This window comes from Bolinopsis microptera, chromosome 4, assembly GCF_026151205.1.
Source record: "Bolinopsis microptera isolate Bmic1 chromosome 4, MBARI_Bmic_1.0, whole genome shotgun sequence".
NCBI lineage: Eukaryota > Metazoa > Ctenophora > Tentaculata > Lobata > Bolinopsidae > Bolinopsis > Bolinopsis microptera.
The window spans coordinates 6,726,494-6,754,319 of NC_087075.1; the positions used below are offsets into that span (position 1 = coordinate 6,726,494).

At 39.7% G+C, this 27,826-nt stretch overlaps 3 protein-coding genes and 1 non-coding gene across 4 annotated transcripts in view; 2 read left to right on the top strand and 2 right to left on the bottom strand.

The window, feature by feature from the left end:
* LOC134814486 (importin-4-like) overlaps window positions 1-27,826 on the bottom strand; it is a 145,041-nt gene that overhangs the window by 79,414 nt on the left and 37,801 nt on the right. The window lies entirely within an intron of this gene.
* Window positions 1-27,826, bottom strand: part of LOC134814485 (uncharacterized) — a 102,693-nt gene that overhangs the window by 10,705 nt on the left and 64,162 nt on the right. Inside the window, exons 8-13 of the mRNA XM_063822613.1 lie at window positions 23,562-23,655; window positions 22,814-22,942; window positions 17,185-17,286; window positions 3,480-3,592; window positions 439-578; window positions 61-120 (exon numbers count right to left, since the gene is read on the bottom strand). Of these exons, the coding sequence (XP_063678683.1) occupies window positions 61-120; window positions 439-578; window positions 3,480-3,592; window positions 17,185-17,286; window positions 22,814-22,942; window positions 23,562-23,655 (638 nt within the window). The remainder of the gene's footprint in view (window positions 1-60; window positions 121-438; window positions 579-3,479; window positions 3,593-17,184; window positions 17,287-22,813; window positions 22,943-23,561; window positions 23,656-27,826) is intronic.
* The window catches only part of LOC134814488 (monoacylglycerol lipase ABHD2-like), a 119,166-nt gene that overhangs the window by 539 nt on the left and 90,801 nt on the right, over window positions 1-27,826 (top strand). The window lies entirely within an intron of this gene.
* LOC134814548 (5S ribosomal RNA) lies at window positions 8,500-8,618 on the top strand. The gene has a single exon (XR_010160179.1). It is a non-coding gene; the product is annotated as a 5S ribosomal RNA (ribosomal RNA).

Consider the following 27,826-nt stretch of genomic DNA (forward strand, 5'->3'; position numbering starts at 1 on the left):
CACTCCGGATGTAAATAAAATGTGGGTTTAGCAAACATCAATTGTTACAAAATTATTTACCAGTCCGATGAGGAAATAGCTCTATCTGAACAACTTCGAATCTGAACTGCAGTGATCCAGCTGAAAGACAGAAGTTTATTGGAACATGACAACCAAGCGTTGGTACATGAATCATGATTAGGTTAGCCACAAGAATCAAGATAATACTATAAGCTTATTAGGGGGGATTGCACTCATTGCGGTCTGTGACTTTGTTTGGACTTTAGAGAGAGTTCATACTTTCATACGACAATGTTGTGCGTGTTTTCAAATATAATAGGCGGTTTTATACTTTTACATTTCCACTGCGAAAGTCCCGGCCGTAGGCACAGGTTACACAGGTTACACAGGTTACACAGGTTACACTATAGTCAATTAATAATTTAAATCATGGTTCACCGTTGTTGCTGCTCTCATCGTCACATAGTAGGATATCAATAGTTCCGGTTTTGAGATGATAGGAAGTTTCTAGAACGTTATCACTGACCACTTCAACCACGTTATCTTCTGTTTCCTCTTCTTCTTGCTGTCGGGAGAACCTGAACACGTTCCATAGCAACGTTTGTATAAAATAACGTTCCATAGTAACGTTTGTATAAAATAACGGTCCATGGTAACGTTTGTATAAAATAACGTCATAGGTGACATAGGTAGGTTGTATAAAATAACGTTCCATAGTAACGTTTGTATAAAATAACGGTCCATGGTAACGTTTGTATAAAATAACGTTCCATAGTAACGTTTGTATAAAATAATGTTCCATAGTAACGTTTGTATAAAATAACGTTCCATAGTAACGTGTTTGTTGTTTGGGGACCGGTTTTTGGTACCCGGCCAATGTTTACAAAATAATATAATACATAACAATATAATTTTATTTAATATGCGTGAATATGAAAATTGAAAATGTTGATTACGTCTATTCATTAAAAACAAAAACAGAAACTTTAAAAATTAAAACTTGTATATCATGATTTATTAACATATAGTGACAAATAATTTGATTTGATACGACAGATGATCATACGTACTGTTTTATAAGCTACTTGAGGTTAAAACAAAAAAGAATAACTGAGCCCACGTCTTATCAGCACCTGCTAGCGCTATCTATATGATGCTATTAATATGACAGTGAATGGGCAGTGAAAAAAGTGGCATATGGTTGATAGTGACTAGTGTGCTAACCGTCTGGTTTTATTTATTCCTTAGTTTATTCTCGGTAGTTGATTTGTTGTGTGCCTGATCTTGTCGATTTACGTAGCCCGGGCAAATTATGTAACAGAAAAGGTGGCCATTCTTCATCGTTTCCTGAGCTTTGTAGTTCTATCATTACACGCTTCGCTGATTTCTTATATATGCTTATTGAGAAAATGCTAGATGGGCAAGTTATGCGACTAATGTTGTGCTCGGTAATAGCTAATATAGGACCTTTATACAGAACACTACCGCGTAGATCTGGTTGAGAGTACGTTGTTAGCCAGTCGATATTGTCGTCATAAGACGTGCCATACTTTGGTATATCGGGAGGAAATAAGTCGTTTATCGACGACGGCAGAAGGCCAGGCATGTAAGTTATCTTGTGCATCAGATCTACGTATCTACTGACACAATAGGAAGTTATATTTTACGATGATATTGATGCTCAACCAAACCGTCTCATGAACGGTTTGGTTGGAACCTCGGCGCTTCACGTTCAGTGTTATTTGTCCACATCAATTTTTTTGCGCGATTCGATTACTCAAATTTTAAAATTGTTCACGATACACTCAACCGAAACAATCGTTTTTACAGCTCACCATTTAGCCTCAAACCAAATCAAGCCAAATAAAGGCATCAGTGGCGCCTCAATGCTTCTCAATGAATCAATTTCAAGATTAGGTTATTTTCTGAGAAAGTCTTCTGATTATACATCAAATAGGTTCCCTAATAATTTGTAATGCCCGCAGCCCGCTGTATCACACTTAACTTCCTTTATCCCGGCTCTTTGAGTCCAGGTTATCACACTTACACTCACATAACAACATTCCTCCTAAAATAGTCCGTGTATACACATATATATGTGTAATTAGGTTCACATGTATGTGTAATTGGGTGCATCGAATTACCATAACCTAATTTGTGACCGATTAATCACTAGGAAGTGATATGAGGTAAATGGATTATACTATCATAAGAGGAGGAGGTGGTACTTTCCCGCTATCAACACCTTATTCGAACAGTATAGCTTAGCTGGTGTACGTGTTGTTGTGCTGGGAACTTGTTACTCTGTGTAGTATGTTGTATATTGTACCGGATATTGTATACTTTCTTGGAGCAACTACTCTTGTTGTTTTGTTCCTTCTTCGTTTAGTTAAGGTTTTAAAAAGCAGTATTATCGTTCAGTAGTATGCTTCTAGTAGTGTAAGTTTTCAGAAACATAATCAGCACGGTTATGCGTCACGTACGGTCACTAAGAAGGTTATTTCATGATCTAGAGGTCTAGTCTCAGCTTTTTATCTTCAGCAATTATCGGAATAAGGGGCAGCAGTGCAGTTACGTGCGTTCCGACCATTCTTTAAAGGCTTAATTATTTAATCGCTTAATTGGTTAATTGCGAGATTACTTAATTACTTAATTGCTTGTTTGACATCCTCTTCATTTGAAAAAGTTCTAAAAAACCGGGCTAGTCGAGTGAATAGTCAATAAAATTCAGAGAGCCTACTTAATTTTCTAACTTGATAGATAGCACTCATAAAATAAATATTGATTCTTCATACGTGTAGAATTCTCCGGAATAATCACGTTGTTCTATCACTTTAACGTCTAGCCTGCTGAAGTTACCGGTAGAAACTTTATACAGAACCGCTTAAATGCACGTGATCCTTGTTATTTTCTGTTTAATATCCCGCAGACCCCGCACATTATATAGATAACTAGCTAGCGAGCCGTTTTAATACAGTCTCACGAAGTAACGTAGCGTACTCAGTGTCGGATTTTACACTAAACGATCCAAGTTGTGTGCTTAGGACATTCTCAACATGGAACCTATATTGTTTAGTGTACAATCCGACACTGACTAGCATATATCATGTTAATAGTAAACATAATATGCTCAGTACACAACTTTTAGTTATTCTATTTCTCTGGCACGTAGTATACCTGCAGTTACTATTTATCTCGTGCGACAGTGGAATTTACCGCTGACAATTGATTTAAGTTAATGCTACTCGTAACTAATCGTCGAATTTGTGATTTGTGCAGCCCTCTTCTGTAAAGTTATACTGATTTAATCCGATCGTCAACATGAAATGCCATCCCAACTGTATCCATACTAGTTGATGTTCGTATTTTGGACTTTGGAGATATGTAACACTCCTGCTTGAATGACTTCGATGCACATTTGTTTTGGGTATATTTTTAACGATAAAGCGTGTAAATGTAATAAATGTTAGAATTTATACCTTTGCATGAAAGATTTAGGAGTGTTCGCCCTGGGAGGAGTTTGTACTCGAGGAGAAGATTTGTTCTTCTGAGCTGGGGGTGGTACGGGGGGAGGCGCCGACAACTCAATGACCTGCGGAATAAACTTTAAACAACTCATACTTTACGTAACTAAGTATAATATGAGTGACGCTTCAGTAAAAGTATCGCTAATATTGACAAGGACATTCTCTCGTTGAGTCAAATTCGCGCTCATACTATATGTAGGCCTTACACTGTGCTTTCAGCAATACTCATAAGTATTTCCGTGGCTGTGGTTGCAATGCGCTTAGTCTACTGGAATGATTCTTCGGAATTTCGCTGGATTGTACAACTTTCGTCTTGGTAGATTCCAAACACAAGGAAATTTTCCTTCTGGTTGGTAATATACTCAATGATGGAAGTATAGTGTATTGGCTATGCCCCGCTTACTAGTTTAGCTCTTTCTAGTCCCCTGCTACACGGCATGTAAACAGGGATTGGCTAGTTAGAGGCGGTCCGTGTAGGCCTTACACTGTGCTTTCAGCAATACTCATAAACAGCGAAACTCCTAATATTACAGTTAAGTATGTCACATTGGGTTGAAAAGCGGCAAAATTAGGGTTTATTATTACTGCTCTAGTAACCACACCAGGCCATGGCCATGGTATCATATTACAGGTAATTTGACTTTTTAACTGATATGAGCAATAAATAAACATTCCCGCGTTGTGAATTAATCGGATTTCTGCTCCGGGGCATGAGTGTAGAGTTTCTAATTTTAATCTTTCGGTTGTGACTTCTATTTCTTTCGCATATTTCTTTTAACCTTGAGCGTTTATTGTACATTTCAAGAATTTCCTGGTATTCTCTTCTCACGGTTAACAAAAATATGTAATGATATAAACTGAATCGGAATTTGCAACGTGGTCATAGTTCTTGTGATTTGACGAGTCAAAACCACAAGGATAGAGTCATTCTATAAAGTGCACGGAGTTTACGTCTCTTTTGACGTTTAGTTTGAGAAAGGGGGCCGGGGCTCAATGAATTAGTCATAAGTCATTGTATCCCTTCCTTTGTTCGTGGAACAAGGTAATCACTAATTAGATTCAAATGATGCCATGCGGCATCGTGTGACGTCACGTGTTTTACCATGCAGCATCGTGTGACGTCACGTGTTTTACCATGCAGTATAGAAACATCGTTTAACCCTTATCCAGCTTAGTAGTACAGGATATAATTGGCACACTACATCGTGCACATGTCTACACCAGCTATTCTACAGGGCTCCCATCAGAGTATATAGTATATAGTAAGTGCTATATAGTATTTACTATTATATACTATATCAGTATATAGTTGCCAGCCTCTATTCAATGGAGCAGTATTTTAAGCATTACTTTGTTATCGATAACATAGCTTTTTCTCCAAGTTAGTACACACATCTGCTTCCACTATTGAGTCAAACGACCTTTTCCATGACCCATCATACCAAAATGGATCAAGCGACTATGAAATGATCATGAGTAATACATTGTAATATGTTGAGTATTATGTGTACTAATGAGTAAAACATGGTAATTGTAGGACTGTAATAGTTGCTTTACCATACAAGGGATAATTTGTCGGGAGCATCCTACAAAAGCCGGTATCCTACAAGTCTCCATTGTAAGGCTAATGAGTGAGGGTTTGTTCACATGCTATTACACCAGGCTCGCATCTTTCTTACTCGGATAAGTTGTAAACGAACCCTCATGGAATGTAGTCTGACGGCTGTATAACCAGGTACTACCATGCAGGTTATACTATAATGCAGGTTATACTATACCTGCATGGTAGTACATATTACATAGCCCCTATTATAATTATCGTACTGTTATACCGTGGATACGGATTATTACTCTCTGACTTGAGAGTGTTTACTTTGCTTAATCTAATTTGTGGTCATTAGACCAAACTTTGATCTCGAGACAATTTTATATCGAGTTTTGATACAGCTTTTGATACAGCTTTTGTGTTGGCGTTAAAAGTTTATGTTCAAAATGTGTAATCCTTACACATTGAATTATTTTATTTTTATCTAACCCATCAGTAACCCAATTTGTATGTCCCGCAGTGATAATGTTCAGATTACAGAACAACTACCAACGATGTGTTCTACTAGTTCTAATTGCTATATTGAACTCCACATTGCTGGTGCTCTACTTCTTCAAATCAAACCAAATAGACTCCGTCGCTATCATAAACCTTGACGATCTAAAATATGTCATTCAGCTCTCGGATGAAGACAAATGCGTCGCCGTAGCAACGGATAACACACTAGTGGTGGCTTTCTGCAATATGAGAACTGTAAAACCTTTCGTGTATGAAAACGGGATCTTAAAATCAGTAGAAAATGGTCTTTGTGTGAGTGCGCGCGTTTCAAATATCAGGGTCTTAGAACTGTCAGGATGTGAGGAAGCCATCAACTTAAAATCAGTCAACAGCACTCTGGTCCATTCAACACACGGAGATCAGAAACCTGAAACATGTGTCACAGCTCTGAAGAAAGGTAAAGTGTCCCGGTTCCCAGAAGTGGGCTCACCAATAGCTCTGGCTCCGTGCCACAAGACTGTTATCAGTATTGATCTGATAAAAGAGACTCAATACATTGAGGATATATTGACGCCCCCTCCAGCTCCTACAAAACCACAGGACATGCGCACGTGCGACTCTACTCACTTTCCTGGCTGTGACATTGTTGGGAGATTTAGAATCCAGTTTTCTCACGAAGGTAAATGTCTGGGGATATCTAAGGATAATACACTGGAGGTTTCATTTTGTAACCCGAGGGTGTCGCAAGCATTTTTCTATTCGAAGGGTATTTTTATGTCGATAGAAACAGCACTGTGTATTGGTGTTAATAGATCCAACTCACACTTACAGCAGCTCATGTTAACACACTGTGATGACGCGGTCCGTTTGTTGTTAGTTGACGGTGAACTTCGTGCTCATACGTCATTGGTCCTTCATCGTCAGACTTGCGTTTCACCTTCGACTAAAACAGAACCAACATACTTCCCTGAACTTGGAAGTAAGGTATCGTTACAGGAATGTAAGAGACCAGCCTCTCACATTGGCCTGCTCGAGGAATCAGAGTTCTTGAAAGACAGAGCTGCACTGTTGATGACACTGCCGCAGAATGATTCGTGTAATTTTCCAGGCTGTGCTATTAACAAACGCCTAGACTTTCCTCAACTTATAGAGACGGAAGAAGTGGGGAGATGTGAGAATTTGTCCGATTGTGTTACAATAGTGGTGAAGACTGCTAGAAGGCCTCATTTTGTAATCCGACTAGCTCAGTCAGTCCGAGAGTTTTTAGACCAGGACCTTCCCATCATAGTAATTGACGATGGTCCTGAACCTCACCCCCCAGAGATAATGGACCAATTAGCGCAATTCAAAAACTTGAAGTACATTATCGCAGAAACAGCTGATATCGGTATTGCGGAGGGCCGCACACGGGGAGTGAAGATGGTAAAAACTGAATATTTTCTCAATCTTGATGACGACCACATGATTCCCAATAATTCTGGAATACGTCAGATGGTGGAACTGATGGAAAAAACAGACTTATCTCTGGTAGGAGCGCGGGGGAAGAACAGTTGGGCAGGGTTTGTAGACTTTCTCCATGATGAAGACGGACAACCAATCATGAGACAGCTACATGGATCATGCGTCACAAAAACGGAGGCATTCCCCTTTAAAAACGAATGTCATCGATGTGACTTGACAATCACTGTGTTTATAGCAAGAACTGCGGCAATACTAGAAGTTGGCGGCTGGAGTAGAGAGCTAAAAGTATGCGAACATGTGGACATATTCTTAAGATTAAAAGCAGCAGACAAAAAGGTTGCTATTTGTGCAAACTTCCATTACATACATGACCCTAACACAGAGGGGTTAACGCAAGGAAAGAATGAGACTATTTTCGACAAAAAAGAGTATCGGAAACTGAGATGGAATCGAACTAAACAGATGGGTAATAGATTCCTGAGCCATTGGAATGTTGTTAAATTTAAGAAAATTTCTCAGGCAGATAGAAAAGTTAGTTAAAATTGCAATTTCTTATAGATTGTTAACTTTTAGGTTTTCTTTAATTGACTGAGGAAATGTCTCAAATTTATATAATTAACGAAATAAATATTTTATTTATAAGTTCTGTGATTATCGACTGTCTGATATGGTCGATCAGATGTTTTACTGAATGTTATTTCTCTTATCCCTTATCAACTGTGACTGAAAATCAGAGAAAGTTTAATTGTCAGCAATTTCAATTTTAAGGGCCTAAATCTAAACCTAAATCAAGTTTGTGCCAGCCAAGTTGCAGGACGATCCTATTAAAAACGTGAGAGGAGACCGATTTGCAGTACGGAAAATTTCTATTCTTGGCCTTGAGTTATGGGTAAGGTAAAGAAAACATCATAAACAAAATCAATTTATATGATCGATCGATCGAGATGAGATACGGCTGTTCTAGCGTGGATTCTAATCCGATAGGATTACGCCATTCCTGGTTGGACGACGTTCGCTGTCCTAGGGCGATCCGATCGCATTTCAGATCGTCGTCCGATCGCTCTTGATCGCTAGGCGCTCGGATTTTATTTTTGAGAGGCGATAGGATAGATAAATCCGAGAGCCTAGCTCTAGGATTTTACGTCTCCGAGAGGTGTGCTCTCGGATTTATCATTTCCGGGAGATAAAATGCGTGTTGCGCGTTTCCGAACTCAAATAAAATTCTGTAGTAGTGGAACAGCAATACTAAGGTAATGGGACTACTGCGGACCCTCTACCGGCCAAACCTTGTTAACAAAGCCGCAGTCATCGAACGCTGTACGAAGATGACGATCAGACCTCATTATCAAATAAAATTCCATCGAGATCGAAAACATGAAAAAAAATGTAAAATATTAACTTTTAGTATGTTTTCATTCTTCCGTAAAATTAATGAGAAAATATAGAGAAGCAAAATTCATCATCATTGGATACGGCCATACTCGGTTGAATACACCCCATCTCGTTCGATCTGGGAAGTTAAGCAACTGCAGGCCGGGTTAGTACTTGGATGGGTGACCGCCTGGGAATTCCCGGTGCAGTATCCTTTTGTTATATTTCCGAAGAATTGTTTTACTGAACAGAAGAAATTGTGAATGGCTTTCTCAGAATTGCAGTGGTTATTAAGAATAGCATTTTATCCTCAGAAATATAGTCTATGTTCAAACGCAAGGAAATGTTTCCAAATGTCAGAATAACATGGCTTAGAATAGCTACAAAGTTTTGTCTGAAAGGGCTTTGTTGTCTCATTCTAAGATCTATCTGAAACATTCTTATCTGCTCAAAATTGATTAGAATATATTCTTAAGTTAACTTGAAGAGTACTACAAGGTATCCTGAAGTTAACTTGAAGGGTACTACAAGGTATCCTAGAGTTAACTCAAAAAGTACTACAAGGTATCCTGAAGTTAACTTGAAGAGTACTATAAGGTATCCTAGAGTTTACTCAAAAAGTACTTCAAGGTATCCTGAAGTTAACTTGAAGAGTACTACAAGTTATCCTGAAGTTGACTTGAAGAGTACTACAAGTTATCCTAGAGTTAACTCAAAAAGTGCTACAAGGTTTTATCCTGAAGTTAACTTGAAGAGTACTACACGGTATCCTGATGTTAACTTGAAGGGTACTACAAGGTATCCTAGAGTTAACTTAAAAAGTACTACAAGGTATCCGCAAGTTAACTTGAAGAGTACTACAAGATATCCTGGATTTAACTTGAAGAGTACTACAAGGTATCCTAGAGTTAACTCAAAAAGTACTACAAGTTATCCTGAAGTTGACTTGAAGAGTACTACAAGGTATCCTAGAGTTAACTCAAAAAGTACTACAAGGTATCCTGAAGTTAACTTGAAGAGTACTACAAGGTATCCTAGAGTTAACTCAAAAAGTACTACAAGGTATCCTGAAGTTAACTTGAAGAGTACTACAAGATATCCTAGAGTTAACTCAAAAAGTACTACAAGGTATCCTGAAGTTAACTTGAAGAGTACTACAAGATATCCTGGATTTAACTTGAAGAGTACTACAAGTTATCCTGAAGTTGACTTGAAGAGTACTACAAGGTATTCTAGAGTTAACTCAAAAAGTACTACAAGGTATCCTGAAGTTGACTTGAAGAGTACTACAAGTTATCCTAGAGTTAACTCAAAAAGTGCTACAAGGTTTTATCCTGAAGTTAACTTGAAGAGTACTACACGGTATCCTGATGTTAACTTGAAGAGTACTACAAGTTATCCTGAAGTTGACTTGAAGAGTACTACAAGGTATCCTAGAGTTAACTCAAAAAGTACTACAAGTTATCCTGAAGTTAACTTGAAGAGTACTACACGGTATCCTGATGTTAACTTGAAGAGTACTACAAGGTATCCTGATGTTAACTTGAAGGGTACTACAAGGTATCCTGAAGTTAACTTGAAGAGTACTACAAGGTATCCTGATGTTAACTTGAAGGGTACTACAAGGTATCCTGATGTTAACTTGAAGAGTACTACAAGGTATCCTGAAGTTAACTTGAAGGGTACTACAAGGTATTCTAGAGTTAACTCAAAAAGTACTACAAGTTATCCTGAAGTTAACTTGAAGAGTACTACAAGATATCCTGGATTTAACTTGAAGAGTACTGGGGGGGGGGGGGGTCCAACCCGATCATTTCCGATCATTCCGATCCCGATTTTGGCCTCATCAACCCTCATATCGGAAAAATCGGGAAAATTTAAATCTTTCCTCTGAGGTTTCTAGGCGATATAGGTAGCTATTTCTGTACTTAAATATGACAAGAAATCGATTGGTGGTGGTCCCAGAACCCCAAAATGGTTTCTAGTTCCAAACAAGAATCGTTTCGTCCGAAAAACAACACACTGTCGTATCAACTCTTGTTTGACAGAAACATCCACCCCGGTCCACAATTGAAAGAGGTACGGTTGGTAATAACAATAGTAACAAATAGGGAACGCTTTAGTAACTTTTGATTTAAATTGTCTCCACAATTTGTAACAGGCTATCTGCAGAAATGGGTAGCACGGTTAATGACCATTGACCATGGTCCTTTCTCAAACTTCCAATCCTCAGTTAGATACAAAGAATAGTCTACACAATTTTAAATAACATTAAAAGAGAGGTGGAGGAGGAGAAGGAGGAAGACTGAGGAGGAGGAGGACTGACGAGGAGGAGGAGGAGGAGAAGGAGGAAGACTGAGGAGAAAGAGGAGGACTGGGGAGGAGGAGAAGGACCGAGGAGGACTGAGGAGGAGGAGAAGGACCGAGGAGGACTGAGGAGGAGGAGGACTGAGGAGGAGGAGGACTGAAGAGGAGAGGGAGGACTGAGGAAGAGGAGCAGCTGATTGGTGAGGAGGAGGAGGACTAAGGAGGAGGAGGACTGAGGAGGAGGACGAGAGCGAGGACGAGGAGGAAGACTGAAGAGGAGGACTGATAAGAAGGAGAAGGACGAGGACTGAGGAGGAGGACTGATGATGAGGAGGAGGAGAAGGAGGACTGGGGGAGGACTGAGGAAGAGGAGGACTTGTGGAGGACTGAGGAGGAGGACTGATAAGAAGGAGAAGGACGAGGACTGAGGAGGAGGACTGATGATGAGGAGGAGAAGGAGGACTGGGGGAGGACTGAGGAAGAGGAGGACTTGGGGAGGACTGAGGAGGAGGAGGACTGGGGGAGGACTGAGGAGGATGATGAGGAGGAGGACTGAGGATGAGAAGGAGGAGAAGGAGGACTGGCGGAGGACTGATGAGGAGGTTGACTGGGGGAGGAGGACTTAGGAGTAGGAGGAGAAGGAGGAGAAGGAGGAAAAGGAGGAGAAGGAGGAGGAGGACTGAGGAGGAGGAGGAGGACTTAGGAGTAGGAGGAGAATAAGGAGAAGGAGGACTGAGGAGGAGAAGGAGGAGGACTGAGGAGGAGAAGGAGGAGGACTGAGGAGGAGAAGGACTGAGGAGGAGGACGAGGAGGATGAGGACGAGGAGGAGGAGGAGGAGGAGGACTGACGAGTAGGAGGAGGACTGGGGAATGAGGAGGAGGAGGACTGAGGAGGAATAAGATGAGCGCTGAGGAAGAGGACTGAAGAGGATGAGGAAGAGGAGGAGGACTGAGGAGTAGGACTGAGGAGGAGGAGGAGGACTAAGGAGAAGGATGAGGAGGATGAGGAGGAGGAGGAGGACTCAGGAGGAGGATGACGACTATGAGGAGGACTCAGGAGGACTGATGGGGAGGAGAAGGAGGAGGAGGATGAGGAGGAGAAATGAGGAGGAGAAATGAGGAGGAGGAGGAGGAGAAGGAGAAGGAGGAGGACTGGGAGGAGGACTGAAGAGGAGAGGGAGGACTGAGGAAGAGGAGCAGCTGATTGGTGAGGAGGAGGAGGACTAAGGAGGAGGAGGACTGAGGAGGAGGACGAGAGCGAGGACGAGGAGGAAGACTCAGTCCTCTTCCTCAGCGCTCATCTTATTCCTCCTCAGTCCTCCTCCTCCTCATTCCCCAGTCCTCCTCCTACTCGTCAGTCCTCCTCCTCCTCCTCCTCCTCGTCCTCATCCTCCTCGTCCTCCTCCTCAGTCCTTCTCCTCCTCAGTCCTCCTCCTTCTCCTCCTCAGTCCTCCTCCTTCTCCTCCTCAGTCCTCCTTCTCCTTATTCTCCTCCTACTCCTAAGTCCTCCTCCTCCTCCTCAGTCCTCCTCCTCCTTCTCCTCCTTTTCCTCCTTCTCCTCCTTCTCCTCCTACTCCTAAGTCCTCCTCCCCCAGTCAACCTCCTCATCAGTCCTCCGCCAGTCCTCCTTCTCCTCCTTCTCATCCTCAGTCCTCCTCCTCATCATCCTCCTCAGTCCTCCCCCAGTCCTCCTCCTCCTCAGTCCTCCCCAAGTCCTCCTCTTCCTCAGTCCTCCCCCAGTCCTCCTTCTCCTCCTCATCATCAGTCCTGAGGAGGAGGAGGAGGAGAAGGAGAAGGAGGAGGACTGGGAGTAGGACTGAGGAGGAGGAGGGGACTGAGGAGCAGGGTGAGGAGGACTGAGGAGAAGGACGAGGACGAGGACGAGGAGTCAGGAAGAGGACTGAAGAGAACTGAAGAGGAGAAGGACTCAGGAGGAGGAGGAAGACTTAGGAGGAGGAGGAGGACTGATGAGAAGGAGGAGGAAGACTAGGGAGGAGGAGGACATGTAAATGTTTTGTCTGTTTTTGTCCGTTTTTGTTCGCCCTACTTTTTTTCTGTTTTGAAAATATAGGGTACCGAACGGACACAAAACATGATCCCCCAGCCAAGCATGTGTTACGATACAAATGTACTTGACTACTACTGGTATACATTTAAGGTGCAGTGTACTAGTGATATCATGGTATGTTTAAAGACCGGACCACAAAATATAACCCGGTACCTAGTGTTGTACTAATACATAATAACAAGTAACAGGGATAAAATTAATGAGCAGAAACAATCCGACAATCGATGTCACGTCAAAAGGCCAAAGCACTCGGGTCTGGGAGTACATGACAACTCCAACTAGTAGTGAGCATACTAATAAGCCCCTGCAGTGGAAAAACACATAAAACATACTATTGGAATGTCCAATTGGTTTGTTTTCTTATAACAATATAGCATATGTAGGGGTTCTGGTTGAATTATATCACTTCTGAGAGGTTTTAGAGATCGATTCTGTAAATTTCTCAATTTTCCGATTTTTCCGATTCCGATTTTGGCCTCATCAACCCTCATATCGGACATCGGGTTGGACCCCCCCCAGTACTACAAGTTATCCTGAAGTTAACTTGAAGAGTACTACAAGGTATTCTAGAGTTAACTCAAAAAGTACTACAAGTTATCCTGGATTTAACTTGAAGAGTACTACACGGTATCCTGATGTTAACTTGAAGAGTACTACAAGGTATCCTGATGTTAACTTGAAGGGTACTACAAGGTATCCTGAAGTTAACTTGAAGAGTACTACAAGTTATCCTGAAGTTAACTTGAAGGGTACTACAAGGTATCCTAGAGTTAACTCAAAAAGTACTACAAGTTATCCTGAAGTTAACTTGAAGAGTACTACAAGATATCCTGGATTTAACTTGAAGAGTACTACAAGTTATCCTGAAGTTAACTTGAAGAGTACTACAAGGTATTCTAGAGTTAACTCAAAAAGTACTACAAGGTATCCTGAAGTTAACTTGAAGAGTACTACAAGATATCCTGGATTTAACTTGAAGAGTACTACAAGTTATCCTGAAGTTGACTTGAAGAGTACTACAAGGTATCCTAGAGTTAACTCAAAAAGTACTACAAGGTATCCTGAAGTTAACTTGAAGAGTACTACAATCGAGGTAAACTATAGGTAAAAATATAATATTAATCATAAAAAGAAGAAAGCTATATGGCGGCTTTGTAGATGTTATCCTGAAGTTGACTTGAAGAGTACTACAAGGTATCCTAGAGTTAACTCAAAAAGTACTACAAGGTATCCTGAAGTTAACTTGAAGAGTACTACACGGTATCCTGATGTTAACTTGAAGAGTAATACAAGGTATCCTGATGTTAACTTGAATCGAAGGGTACTACAAGGTATCCTGAAGTTAACTTGAAGGGTACTACAAGGTATCCTGATGTTAACTTGAAGAGTACTACACGGTATCCTGATGTTAACTTGAAGAGTACTACAAGGTATCCTGAAGTTAACTTGAAGAGTAGTACACGGTATCCTGATGTTAACTTGAAGAGTACTACAAGGTATCCTGATGTTAACTTGAATCGAAGGGTACTACAAGGTATCCTGAAGTTAACTTGAAGGGTACTACAAGGTATCCTGATGTTAACTTGAAGAGTACTACACGGTATCCTGATGTTAACTTGAAGAGTACTACAAGGTATCCTGAAGTTAACTTGAAGAGTACTACACGGTATCCTGATGTTAACTTGAATCGAAGGGTACTACAAGGTATCCTGAAGTTAACTTGAGGAGTACTACAAGGTATCCTGAAGTTAACTTGAAGAGTACTACAAGGTATCCTGAAGTTAACTTGAAGAGTACTACAAGGTATCCTAGAGTTAACTCTTATAGAGAACTACAAGTTAGCTTCAAGTTATCATTTATCTACTTAATTTAACCTAAACAACCTCCATGTTGTTGTAGCCTGCAGGCAACCGTGGATCAACTTAAGATAAAGCGATGATATGATCCTGAAGTTAACTGACAGAAAGCATGAAGTTTCAACCTACAGTTAGATATGCGTCGTCTTCCAATTATATCGGTCCTGATATTTGAAATTTTATCGCCTCTCGGATTTGCTCTCGGATCCTATAGGATTTGAGTATCCTATCGGGTCCGAGAGCAAATCCTATCGGCACTCGGAATTGTTAAATCCTATCTCCGCTAGGATTAGCGCTCGGATCCGATAGGTTTTTAATTTCCTATCGGGTCCGAGAGCAAATCCTATCGCCTCTCGGAACTTACACATCCTATCGCCGCTCGGCGATAGGAATTCATCGGAGGTATCCTGGGGGGACTGGATCGGCGTTAGGATTGATAAAATCCGAGATATCTCGGACGCGCTAGGATAAATCCTAGGGTAATCCTGTCTACCTTACTCGGGATTATTATAACCGGGATAAAGTGGTGGGTTTTGGAAGATTCCGCCATATTTTTCCCGGTCAAAAATTTCACCAGTCATAAAAAAACCCGCCGACTCAGATTATGGGGTTCCAAGGGGGTGGTGATCATCATATTTTACCTGAAGTCTCATATGTGCTAGAGAAGACTTTTGAAGCAGTGGATGGAGGGCTGTAACTTTATTGGCGGTTGCTACCATAATTTCGTTATAAAAATCACAATTTGGTTATAGAAATCAGATTTCAGGGTGGACCGTGATTCTCACTTTTCTTGCCCATGAAGTGAGTAAACTGTGCCACTATTTCATGGTCCACGGTGGATTGATTACTGGAGCAGTTGAAGATGCAAAGCCAAGACGTTCCCCAATACCAAGCGGTGGGCAGGAAATTAAGCTCCGGCTGACCTTCAGAGCAGTAGCCCCATTAGCGGACAAAATGAAAGTCTTGTTAAGACAACAATAGGGGGGGGGGGGGGGGGGGAGCCAAGTAGATATTTGTAGATATTTGTAGATTAATGTAGAATGGATAATCCACGAAAAAAGTGGATGACATTCTACAAATTTATACATTTATCTCCAAAAATTCAGTAGAATTTCTGGCCACATAATTGAGATATACATTTTTTGTAGATAAGTGTAGATATTTGTAGATTATTGTAATGGATGATTCACGAAAAAAGTGGATGACATTATCCAAATATCTACAAAAATCTACCCCCCCCCCCCCCCCCAACAATACAACTTCGAATTTGACGGTCAGCAGCAGGGGGATATCAATAATGATAATGCAGGGGACATTAGCGATAATGAGAATGAGAATACGCTTTAATGAAGATTTGACTTATTATTGCTATAGATTTATTTTCCTTTAAATACTAGACGTGTCTTTTTTTCTATTTCTGAGTAATATCAGTAACTGTAAATTGAAATAACTTCTTTAACAAGTAACAAAAACAGAAATTTCGGTTGAAAATTTGTTGACCTCTGAAAAAATCTTGAAAGGTCGGCCACCGGTAAATACATGACCGGGATAATTTGGCGGGTTTTGGGAAATTCCGCCATATTTTTCCCGGTTATTAATTTTCCCAGTCATAAATTAACCCGCTATAATATTCCCGAGTAAGGTAATTAGAATCGCAGAAATAGACGTTCTGAACAGCCGTTCAATCGATCGAGACTAAATACTAATCTACAATGTATACACCAAGAATTCTCGTGCGCAAATATTCTATTGGCGACATGGCGCGTTCCAAATATGTTTCGGCAAAAAGGGCAAAAATCGCAGATTATGAAATTATGAAAAATGGATATCCTATATACATGGTCTGGCTCTGATTTAACTTTTATGAGGTTTAAAAGGTACACGAGGAGTACTTTCAGACAATTACACCGTACAAATTGCAAAGATTGCTTCACAGTGGCAGAAGGCTGTTAAATTGCAGTGCACAGGTCGCGAACTAGAACACGGCCCCAGCGAATCATTCAAATTCGGCCACACTGCTAATTATGTAATTGAACTGCTCATTACATATAATATGTACAGTAGCAGGCGAAGTAGTACTACCATTTACCAGTTACCACTGTATCATTTACTAGGTAATTTGTTAATTTACTCAGATTTCCTTATGTTCCAGCAAGTTTACAAGTTGCTATTCAATTAGTCGAGTTCGATGCAGTGCAAAGGTACAGTGGGATCTACGATGTTAAAGACATCTTACCAAATAAAGTACAGAACATATCGAATGGCCAATACGAATCACAACTCAGGCTTATCTTTTAGTGAAACTGGCGTTCCACTAAAAGGGGAAACGATACAATAGCTAATAGCTATAGCGTATAGTATAGCGTCAAGTGAAGTATTAATTGTATCAAGAACTTTTACTCTTCATTTAAAGCTTTATTCAACCAAATTTTCGGGAGAAGATCCTTAATAAGCCGAAGAATATTAATAATATCGATTTTTCATGACTGCAATAATAATATGTTTAAAAGTTATAAATTAATTAAGCTGACAATATTCCACTTTACAAACCTCTGATAGCTCCTTTGAGAAGGTGAGTAGAACTTGTAACTGTAACGGAGTGAAAACTACGAGAATGTCATCCAATATCAGCTTCAAGCATGCTGAAACCACCTGAAGGCAAAACGTTGAGATTTAGATTTAGCAATTCTGATGAAATTCTTAATACTTATAGTTCAGGTTGGCGGATCGAATCCCTACCATAGCCCTGACCCTGACCCTGACCCTGACCCTGACCCTGACCCTGACCCTGACCCTGACCCTGACCCTGACCCTGACCCTGACCCTGACCCTGACCCTGACCCTGACCCTGACCCTGACCCTGACCCTGACCCTGACCCTGACCCTGACCCTGACCCTGACCCTGACCCTGACCCTGACCCTGACCCTGACCCTGACCCTGACCCTGACCCTAAAGCTTACGACCTCGGACCTCTCACAATCCTGATATTCATTGAAAATCTTCTGATAATAATTTTATATTTTTTGGAAAATGACCAAAAAAATACTCGTACTTTGTAGATAAGGAAATAATCAAATTGTTGATTTTCCTCTAAATTACTGGTCTACACATGAAAGTGTTATATTGTTTTTCCTTCTTGTTTGTAGGGTGGTGTGATCTACAACATATTATAATAAGATAGCTATAGGTAATAGGACGATGTTTGTATGTTGAGAAATATGTATTTCATTATCCACTCTATTTATAACTTTATAAATTGTATTATAATGCTAATATACCATAAAAGGGTTCCTCTGCAGTCTGCAGCTGTGCACCTTGCAAGCCTGATTGATAAACCTATTTAATTAACTTGCGACATTGTAACAATGTTGCAACAGGGAAAAAGAAGGAGACACGATTACTGTAACATCCAGGGGCAAAAACTCCCTAAAAGGAACCATTTAATTCATTCATTGTTCTGTCAAAACTTGCACTGATTGAATTTCTTAAAGAGCTTAGGAAGCTTCCGCAGAGCATATTTAACCTTTTAAATCGACTAAAAAGGCTCTAAATCCAGGAACTGCGGGAGGATCACGTGAGCAACCTATTTAAATGTTGCTCTACTCAGCTCTGATATCCGGTTGGAGCTCTGATCAGCTGTTAGTCTTGCTGCATGCGACCTAGTGACAGAGTGCAAGAAATAACAGGGCAACCAACCAGCACATGGCACTAACAGGGCAACCAATCAGCACATGGCACTAACAGGGCAACCAACCAGCACATGGCACTAACAGGGCAACCAATCAGCACATGGCACTAACAGGGCAACCAACCAGCACATGGCACTAACAGGGCAACCAATCAGCACATGGCACTAACAGGGCAACCAACCAGCACATGGCACTAACAGGGCAACCAATCAGCACATGGCACTAACAGGGCAACCAACCAGCACATGGCACTAACAGGGCAACCAACCAGCACATGGCACTAACAGGGCAACCAACCAGCACATGGCACTAACAGGGCAACCAACCAGCACATGGCACTAACAGGGCAACCAACCAGCACATGGCACTAACAGGGCAACCAACCAGCACATGGCACTAACAGGGCAACCAATCAGCACATGGCACTAACAGGGCAACCAACCAGCACATGGCACTAACAGGGCAACCAATCAGCACATGGCACTAACAGGGCAACCAATCAGCACATGGCACTCGCAATGAATTACTCGGCTGGTAAGTTACAAGCCAGCAATTGGGCGACTCTTGTCCGAATCCGAAATTAGGTTTTTCGGACAATTGCAATAGTTGCTGTCGGATTTTACAATACGATTATCTTGAAACTTTTCAGATAGTAAGACGGATAATCTGTGCAAGTTCGGCCAAATTTTTATGTGCCAAATTTGAGATACTAGCCACCCCACAGGAATTATCTTAACCATTAACAGTACAATATACAATAATAATTGTGTGATATGCTCACAGGACAGGCTCCTAGTTATGTTAATAGTTACATGGGCACCTCACCGACTCAACTACGTCAACATATATTTCATCATGTGAGAACAACTAACATATTTAGTACAGTCCTGTGTGATGTGCTCTGAATTACAACGATTAAACCCAAGGTTTTCTACTTCTCGTTTAATATACACTAGTGTTTCAAAACAGATCCCAAAGAGGGGAACCTGATTTAGATGTGTATTGTTATTGATTCTCATGATTTTATGTTTCTTTTATTAAAATTTCTGATTGTTTCTGAATAGCCTCAGTTGAGTCTACTGAGTCTATTCAGAAACAATCAGAAATTTGAATGAAAGAAAGAGGGGACTGTTGCTAAAAAATAAGTCGATAAAACATAAAAGATAGAAGTTAAGTGACCAATATTATACGTGGATTCTTGTGGAGAGGTGACAGTAGTCCTGGAGTTTGATTGGTTTACAGTGGAAGCTGATTGGTTTATTGCTGTCACGTGTCAAAACACTTGCTTCACTACCAGGATCCACATCTATAACCAGATATATCTTCTGAAATACTACATATTTCTACATATTTCTACATTTTTCTACATATTTCTACATATACCCATGATTCAGCTTGTTGAGCAGCTGCTAACTTAGAAGATTAATCATACTGATTTGTCAGTCGCGTCGAAGGTCACTCATTTTCTCATTACACAATTGTAACGGGTTATTAAGTTATTAGGATGGTCAGGTGTAATTAAATGTGGTTACTGGTTACACGGTACTTTAACCACTGGTTACACGGTACTTTAACCACTCGTCTGTAAACACTATTTAGCTACGCACTACTTATATTATATTACTGGTTATTACTTAAATTAGTACGTACTATAGAACATTATATAAACACTAGACAGTTGTGATGAGTGTTAGTAGACGTTTGATATGAAGTCAACAAGTCAGTAATGATGGTTTGCAGCCGCAGTCGCCCCAAGATAAACGAGTGTAGAATCTTAAGATTGGTGTGTACATGACTTCCATCATCATTATATAAACAACATACTGACCACGCCCTTATGATGCACTGATGACGTACTGATGACGCACTGTAACCACTTATAACCACGACACTAATTAATTCACTTTGTAATTTTATTGTTACTGGTATCTATTACTACAGTGTCAAGTGTGTTAAATAGTTTACTAAAGGTGATTATTATGTTGATGTTTTTAGTAGTATCATCATAAAATAACACTGCTCATGAAGCAGTGTAATGCTAAGTCAATGCATTGATATTTTATGTAAATTGAATTAATTAGAATACATTTTAATATAAGTTATCCATGAACTATACAAAATACCGTAAAATCTGGTAATAATATAAAGGATGCGGCAAATCAGATCATAATAATGTTGATAATCCTCCTTACTAGGGAGATACAGATATTATGAATTATTTTAGATTCTGCCATGAATAAAATTTAAACATAAAACGGTAAACTTAATTTATCTATTTACAAAATAATATGTAAAATGTAAATAGATAAATTGACGACAAGTTGTTAGTTTACCTCGACCGTTTTATTTTATCCACAATTATAATATTTAATATCTATATGTATACATAATATATATACATGTACGTATATATATCTGTATTCTGTATTTCCTACTAACAGTCTTATGATTTGATTTACTGATTCTTTATATGTATCGATGTATAGCTGAATAAAATTTGACTTTATTCATGATAGTTCCATCTCCGTTCTTATTGACTGAAGAATTTTATGACTCACTTCAGCAAAATAGTAAATAACATGTCACTTAATATCTTTAATCTAATCAATAAACTAAGTAAGTACCATCAACTTTTTTATCTTCGAAACACACAGCTGACATCTACTAACAATACAATGTAACATTGTTACATAGTTGCAGTGTAACACCGCAGTGTAACATTGTAACACAGTTGCAGTGTGTAACATTGTTACACAGTTGCAGTGTAACACTGCAGTGTAACATTGTTACACAGTTGCAGTGCCTGCTCGCTGCAGTTGCAGTGACAGCAGTGCCTGCTCGCCTTGGTTGCAGTGCCTGCTCGCTGCGGTTGCAGTGCCTGCTCGCCTTGGTTGCAGTGCCTGCTCGCTACTGCAGTTGCAGTGCCTGCTCGCCTTGGTTGCAGTGCCTGCTCGCCTTGGTTGCAGTGCCTGCTCGCCTTGGTTGCAGTGCCTGCTCGCTACTGCAGTTGCAGTGTCTGCTCGCTACTAGAGTTGCAGTGCCTGCTCGCTACTGCAGTTGCAGTGCCTGCTCGCTACTGCAGTTGCAGTGCCTGCTCGCTACTGCAGTTGCAGTGCCTGCTCGCTACTGCAGTTGCAGTGCCTGCTCGCTACTGCAGTTGCAGTGCCTGCTCGCTACTGCAGTTGCAGTGCCTGCTCGCTACTGCAGTTGCAGTGCCTGCTCGCTACTGCAGTTGCAGTGCCTGCTCGCTACTGCAGTTGCAGTGCCTGCTCGCTACTGCAGTTGCAGTGCCTGCTCGCTACTGCAGTTGCAGTGCCTGCTCGCTACTGCAGTTGCAGTGCCTGCTCGCTACTGCAGTTGCAGTGCCTGCTCGCTGCAGTTGCAGTGCCTGCTCGCTGCAGTTGCAGTGCCTGCTCGCTGCAGTTGCAGTGCCTGCTCGCTGCAGTTGCAGTGCCTGCTCGCTGCAGTTGCAGTGCCTGCTCGCTGCAGTTGCAGTGCCTGCTCGCTGCAGTTGCAGTGCCTGCTCGCTGCAGTTGCAGTGCCTGCTCGCTGCAGTTGCAGTGCCTGCTCGCTACAGTTGCAGTGCCTGCTCGCTACAGTTGCAGTGCCTGCTCACCACTCCCTAGTTTAGCACAAGTATAAAATAATAATGACTCGTGATTATCCTAATAATTATCACACAAATTCTCCTACACTAGTACTTCAATTAGTGTAAACACAAAGTGAAATGAAAGAGGTTATCTTATGTTCTCAAGATTACCTGACTATTATTAAGTTACATAACGATGTGACCAATTATCTTACCTGGGATCATATTACACACACTTAAAAGTATAGATTTAAGTGTAAGTATAGCTTGAATCTTGATGTGTAAGTTTAGATGATTTAGTACTGTCCAGACAGAATACACAATTTGCATCACAATTGCAGTATTCGTGCACGGAGATTAATGAGGAATATAGTAATGTAATGAGTACACGATTAACATAGCGACCATGCTAATTTGCTAAATCTGAAGACCAAGCTATAATCTCAATAGACTTGGCTGGATGATATGAGGTGATATTTTAGAACATGTTTTGGTTTTTATTACGTAATATTCGTACTCTTGACAAGATCAACATTCAACTAGAGTCTCTTGTTGAATGTTGATATTTCTACAGTTGTCCTAAATCAAGTTTCAAGATGATAAATTGACGACTGTGATGAGGAGTCTCCTTTTGTGTGAGATATATACAGAATTGATATGACGTATAGAATTAAGGATGAAATACTATTGAGACTGGTGATAAGATCAGTACTTATTATGAAAGATACAAGATAGACTAACATGTACCATTTATCAAACACATTTTTGCGTGGTGATAATAATAATAATATTACTTTTCAGTTTTCACACTACTGAGTGCAAGACGCAAGTGTCACTAATAATTGTTAATAGTAGTGTTTTAAACGCCGCTTATTATTTATTTAAAACAACAGGACCCACTTGGTTGGTAGCTACATTCTTCTTCATGGTAATGAGGAGCTGTATCATGTTGAAGTTGAACTTAAGGGGCGGGGCTGCCGACATGTCGTTCAAGGTATTCCGTGTTTTGTCGAAAAATTCAAACTTTGCCTGGGATTTAAAACTGGTTATCTAGCATATTCTTCTCAATTTAGACAGACAGACAGACAGACAGACAGACAGACAGACAGACAGACAGACAGACAGACAGACAGACAGACAGACAGACAGACAGACAGACATACAGACATACCGACAGACAGACAGACAGACAGACAGACAGACAGACAGACAGACAGACAGACAGACAGACAGACAGACAGACAGACAGACAGACAGACAGACAGACAGACAGACAGACAGACAGAAGACATGCAGACAGACAGACAGACAGACAGACAGACAGACAGACAGACAGACAGACAGACAGACATACAGACAGACAGACAGACAGACAGACAGACAGACAGACAGACAGACAGACAGACAGACAGACAGACAGACAGACAGACAGACAGATGTAGACAGAAGACATACAGACAGACAGACAGACAGACAGACAGACAGACAGACAGACAGACAGACAGACAGACAGACATACAGACAGACAGACAGACAGACAGACAGACAGACAGACAGACATACATACATACAGACAGACAGACAGACAGACAGACAGACAGACAGACAGACAGACAGACAGACAGACAGACACACAAGATTTACTCACATGATTGACAGTTAACATCTTATAAACTAGCACCTCCTCCCTTCCTGGCATTACAAATGCTCGGGTTCGCCTCAAATCATCCGGCTTCCACTTCCTGAAGGAGATTATATTTTAATTACGGAATGTTCTGATTATTTCCTGAAAATCTCAACAACAACTCATTCCGGTATGATTAATATAAATTGTAAATACAGCTCGAAAAGTTCAGAAATACAACTGCTGACCTATGACCACTGCTTTTAAGTTTAACATATTCTTAATATGTGCACATGTTAGTGTCGACATAACATTCAAGCAATGTTAAAAACACGCCTGTTTCGTTTCCTACGAATTTTGAAAATATTCTTATTCAACTCATATATAATAGTCATATAAAGCTTTCATAAACATAAATATTTGTATTCGTGTTTAAATTTCATCCATGTGTTAGTCATTCAATCGTGAGATTAAAGTTTGACCAAAGACAATTCATTACAGTTTAGTCGAACAGCAGTTCTTATACTATGTGACTTAAAACTGTCAGCTGCTCAGTGCTCCTGTATATTCAGCAGTGATGTTATTTCGCGACATTCATTTGAATAATTCGTGACATTTCATTATGGTATTCAAACATGATAGGTATTCATAATGATACAAGCATTCTTTCATGGTATTGATAATGTATCTATTGTTTACACTTTCATCGCCTATCATATTTTGCATATTTTAAACATGAACTACGACTGACTAGTACCAAATAGAAATAATATGTTCATCAAATTAAGACAGGTATTTGATAGTCACGTACAGTCACTACAGTGCGAATCATGGCCAGCTCTATTCTCCTATTGGAGTATTTTTAACAATAAGCACATACACTAAATACTTTGCTTGTTATCACTTAGGGAAAACAAGAAATTAGAATGAGATGAGAGTTGGAAATATTTGATAGTCCAACCAGAAAATAAATACAGAAAATAAGCACTGTATTTCATCCTCCTTATCAATTTCATGCCAAAAACCCAAATCATTGTCCTATGTCCATTACATGTCTAATCATTAGTATTTATACTTAAACTTATACTTATACTAGAATATCGCTTATAAACGTTATTTAAGTCGATATAATAGGCTATTCTAGTAGGCCATACATTATGCTGCATCATATAATAGCTAGACAGAAGACAAGTAGCTGACTTAAAACCTTGTGTGCACAAATGATAGGGCACATTCCAGTAAATGGCATTCCATGAGGTTAACAGTAGTCATGTGCAATAAGCAGTACTTGTAGTTTAACAGATTTACACTTTACAGTAGTATTATATAGTAATTATATAGTAATGATGTGTAATAAGCACTAAGCAGTACTCGGTTTTTACCGAATAGAGATTAGAGATGGATGACCAAGAGTGGATTGGTTTTATTTTTAAAGATCTCAAATTTTAAATTTAATAAAACATTCAACCAGGATTGTAGGAAAATGCGATATTGGACAAATTTTCCTGGTGAATCGAAAATGCCGGCTTTGGTTGAGTGATTGAAGTTAAATACCTATTTAAATAACCCTCTTAAGACAGGCTGTAAATGAATATTATTGGTAACCACATATTGTTGCGACAGAACTATATTACGACACGGTTATCATGGGTTAGGGTGCTGGTTAAGGTGCTGTCGCAACATAGGGCGGTAGCCAGGGGTTTACTGATATTTAATAGTATTGATTATGAAACATAATTACAAAACGAATATTACCAAATTTGAAGTGTTAAAAAAACGCGTGCTTCTCGCTGAGTACACCATAATAATTAATAATTGCTTGAAATTGTAACCAAACTGCAAATAGTAACTCCTCAAAGGTGACTGCTATGCCATGCTAACTCACTATTGGGATCCTACAAACTTGACGATTCTCAGGAAAAGTGTATGCTTTGGGTAGACATCGACATAAGAAGGATTCGCAGCACAATAATACAATTATTCGAGGATTATACAAACGTATCATTTGAGTAGGGGTCTTAATAAGGTAAACGTTAGGGTCTAGTACGCAAATATCAATAATATTTGATAACTATAATATTTGTGTTTAACAAAACACATCTTCTCTGAAAATCGTCACTAAACCTAAATATCATGAACAGCATTTCCACTCAGCTGCACAACACCAATTTAGCAGGCACCATGGTTACCATGGTTACCACGGTTACCATGGTTACCACGGTTACCATGTTTGCTATCTTACTGTTTGCTATGTCTCGACTTCAGGGCTTGTTTCAGGGTCTTTAAGTGTCTCGCGAGTAGGTAAGAGCGGGTTTTGCTCAACTCCTTTACAGGTTCAAACCTCCTAATGCAGAGAGAATGTTCTAGATGTGCGCAGACATTTAATTTGCAGAGCAAATACTTGACATAGTTTCAGGTCCGTATATTTGTTTGGTAGAAAGATTTAATCACAACACACAGCATGGCAGACAATATAATAGTTAGCAAAAGTGAAGAATTAAGACTTTTGCGAAGGCTTAATAACTTCATTAAATTAAAGAATTTAATTTAAAATCTTTAAACCAGCTCAGTTGAAATGTGTGTCATACTCACACAGAGGTTAATCTAAAAAACAAGTTCAAATTAAAGAGATTAAATTGGCAGAATGCATCGTGAGATTGTGGAATTTTATCAACATGAATAAAGTAAGCCATAATTTCTTTGAATGTTGATATTTCTGTGATTGACTGTTAAATAATACCGGACGGCGGACTGCTGTTCACTCTTCAATCAAATCTTCAATTTGTAGACCACCATGACGTTTCTTAAGGCCAGAGGGGGGGGGGGGGGGGGGGGGGGGGGGTAAATGGCACTTTTGTAGTTTTAGCATATTTGATAATAGCTACTGAAAACGAACAAAAAGAAAAAAACCGGATCAAAATCTGACCTTGCGCTTCTGAGATATCGCGCGCTCAATTTTGAGGTTTACCTGTAATTACATGTTAAACTGGAACTTTAAACGGCTCTAACTTTTTTGACCTTTCGATTCCTTAGTTGAGAAAACCGGCCAATCCCTGATCTTGAGGTTTGGTACAGTGGTTCCTTGGACAATTATCCTCACATATGGTGCAGCGATTATTTTTATTTGACTCTGTTCTCAAATTATGAGGTTAACCAGGTCAAAAATTCGAAAAATTTAATTGGTTAACCTCATAATTCGAGAACTGAGTCAAATAAAAAAAATCGCTGCACCAGATATCTAGATAGTTGTCCAAGGAACCACTGTACCAAATCTCAAGATCAGAGAGTGGCCAGTTTTCTCAACTAAGGAATCGAAAGGTCAAAAAATGTGTTTTGAGATAGATGCAATTTAGTGTTTTCAAAATTTTGAATATTCACTGGAACATTTAAACATTTAAAATATAATTTGGAACATTACAGTAACGTTATTCAAATCTCAAACAGAAAAAAGTATATTTCAAAGCTTGGTGTTTTGATCATATGATTATGGGTGTATAGTGATTTTGATTGCATAAATTTGATTGGGCAGTGATGGTGAGTGAGAGGATGATGGAATGTATCACAGTTCGTTAGTTAGGACTTTTTATACACTTAATAACGTTTGCTTGATCAGACCTGGCCGTTCCCTAAATGATTTTAGCCACTTTCAGTAGTTAATGTCCTTGTATTGTAAAAAATGAGGTTAACCAAGACTTCCTGTAAACACTAACTGCTTAAAATTTGGTTGTTAACCTCGCTTTAGACCATATAATAGTGGGATTGGTTTATCAATATGTTATTATATATGTAGTAAAACATTTGCACAGTATAACGATTAAGTTTTTGAGGTTAACATGTAATTGACTGGTCAGATATTCAAAAAATGAGAGGTTAACCTCATTTTTTAGCCATTTACGGGTAAAATCTTCTACTAAAATATGGTCAGTTCAAATCACCTTTGTCACGTGATTATAGTTGTAGGCATTGTGATACCAATAGATACCTCACTTCGATATTGTGGTACATTACATAAGTAAGAATCGTATGTATATTCCCTACGGTACCAAAATGTGATGGTTAACCTCATTTTTTAAATTTTCCCAAGATAAAAGAAAGTCAATCGACACGTCATCTATTTAGAAATGTGTATACCGTAAACTTACGATGAAAATAGTAACTCTATCATTTGATCTATTCTCGCTATATCTAAAAGACGAGGTTAACCTCATTTAATCACGTTTGGATATTACTTTTTCTGATAATTATGAACCTAAAATTTAGAGTTTACATTTGCTGACCGAAATAACAAA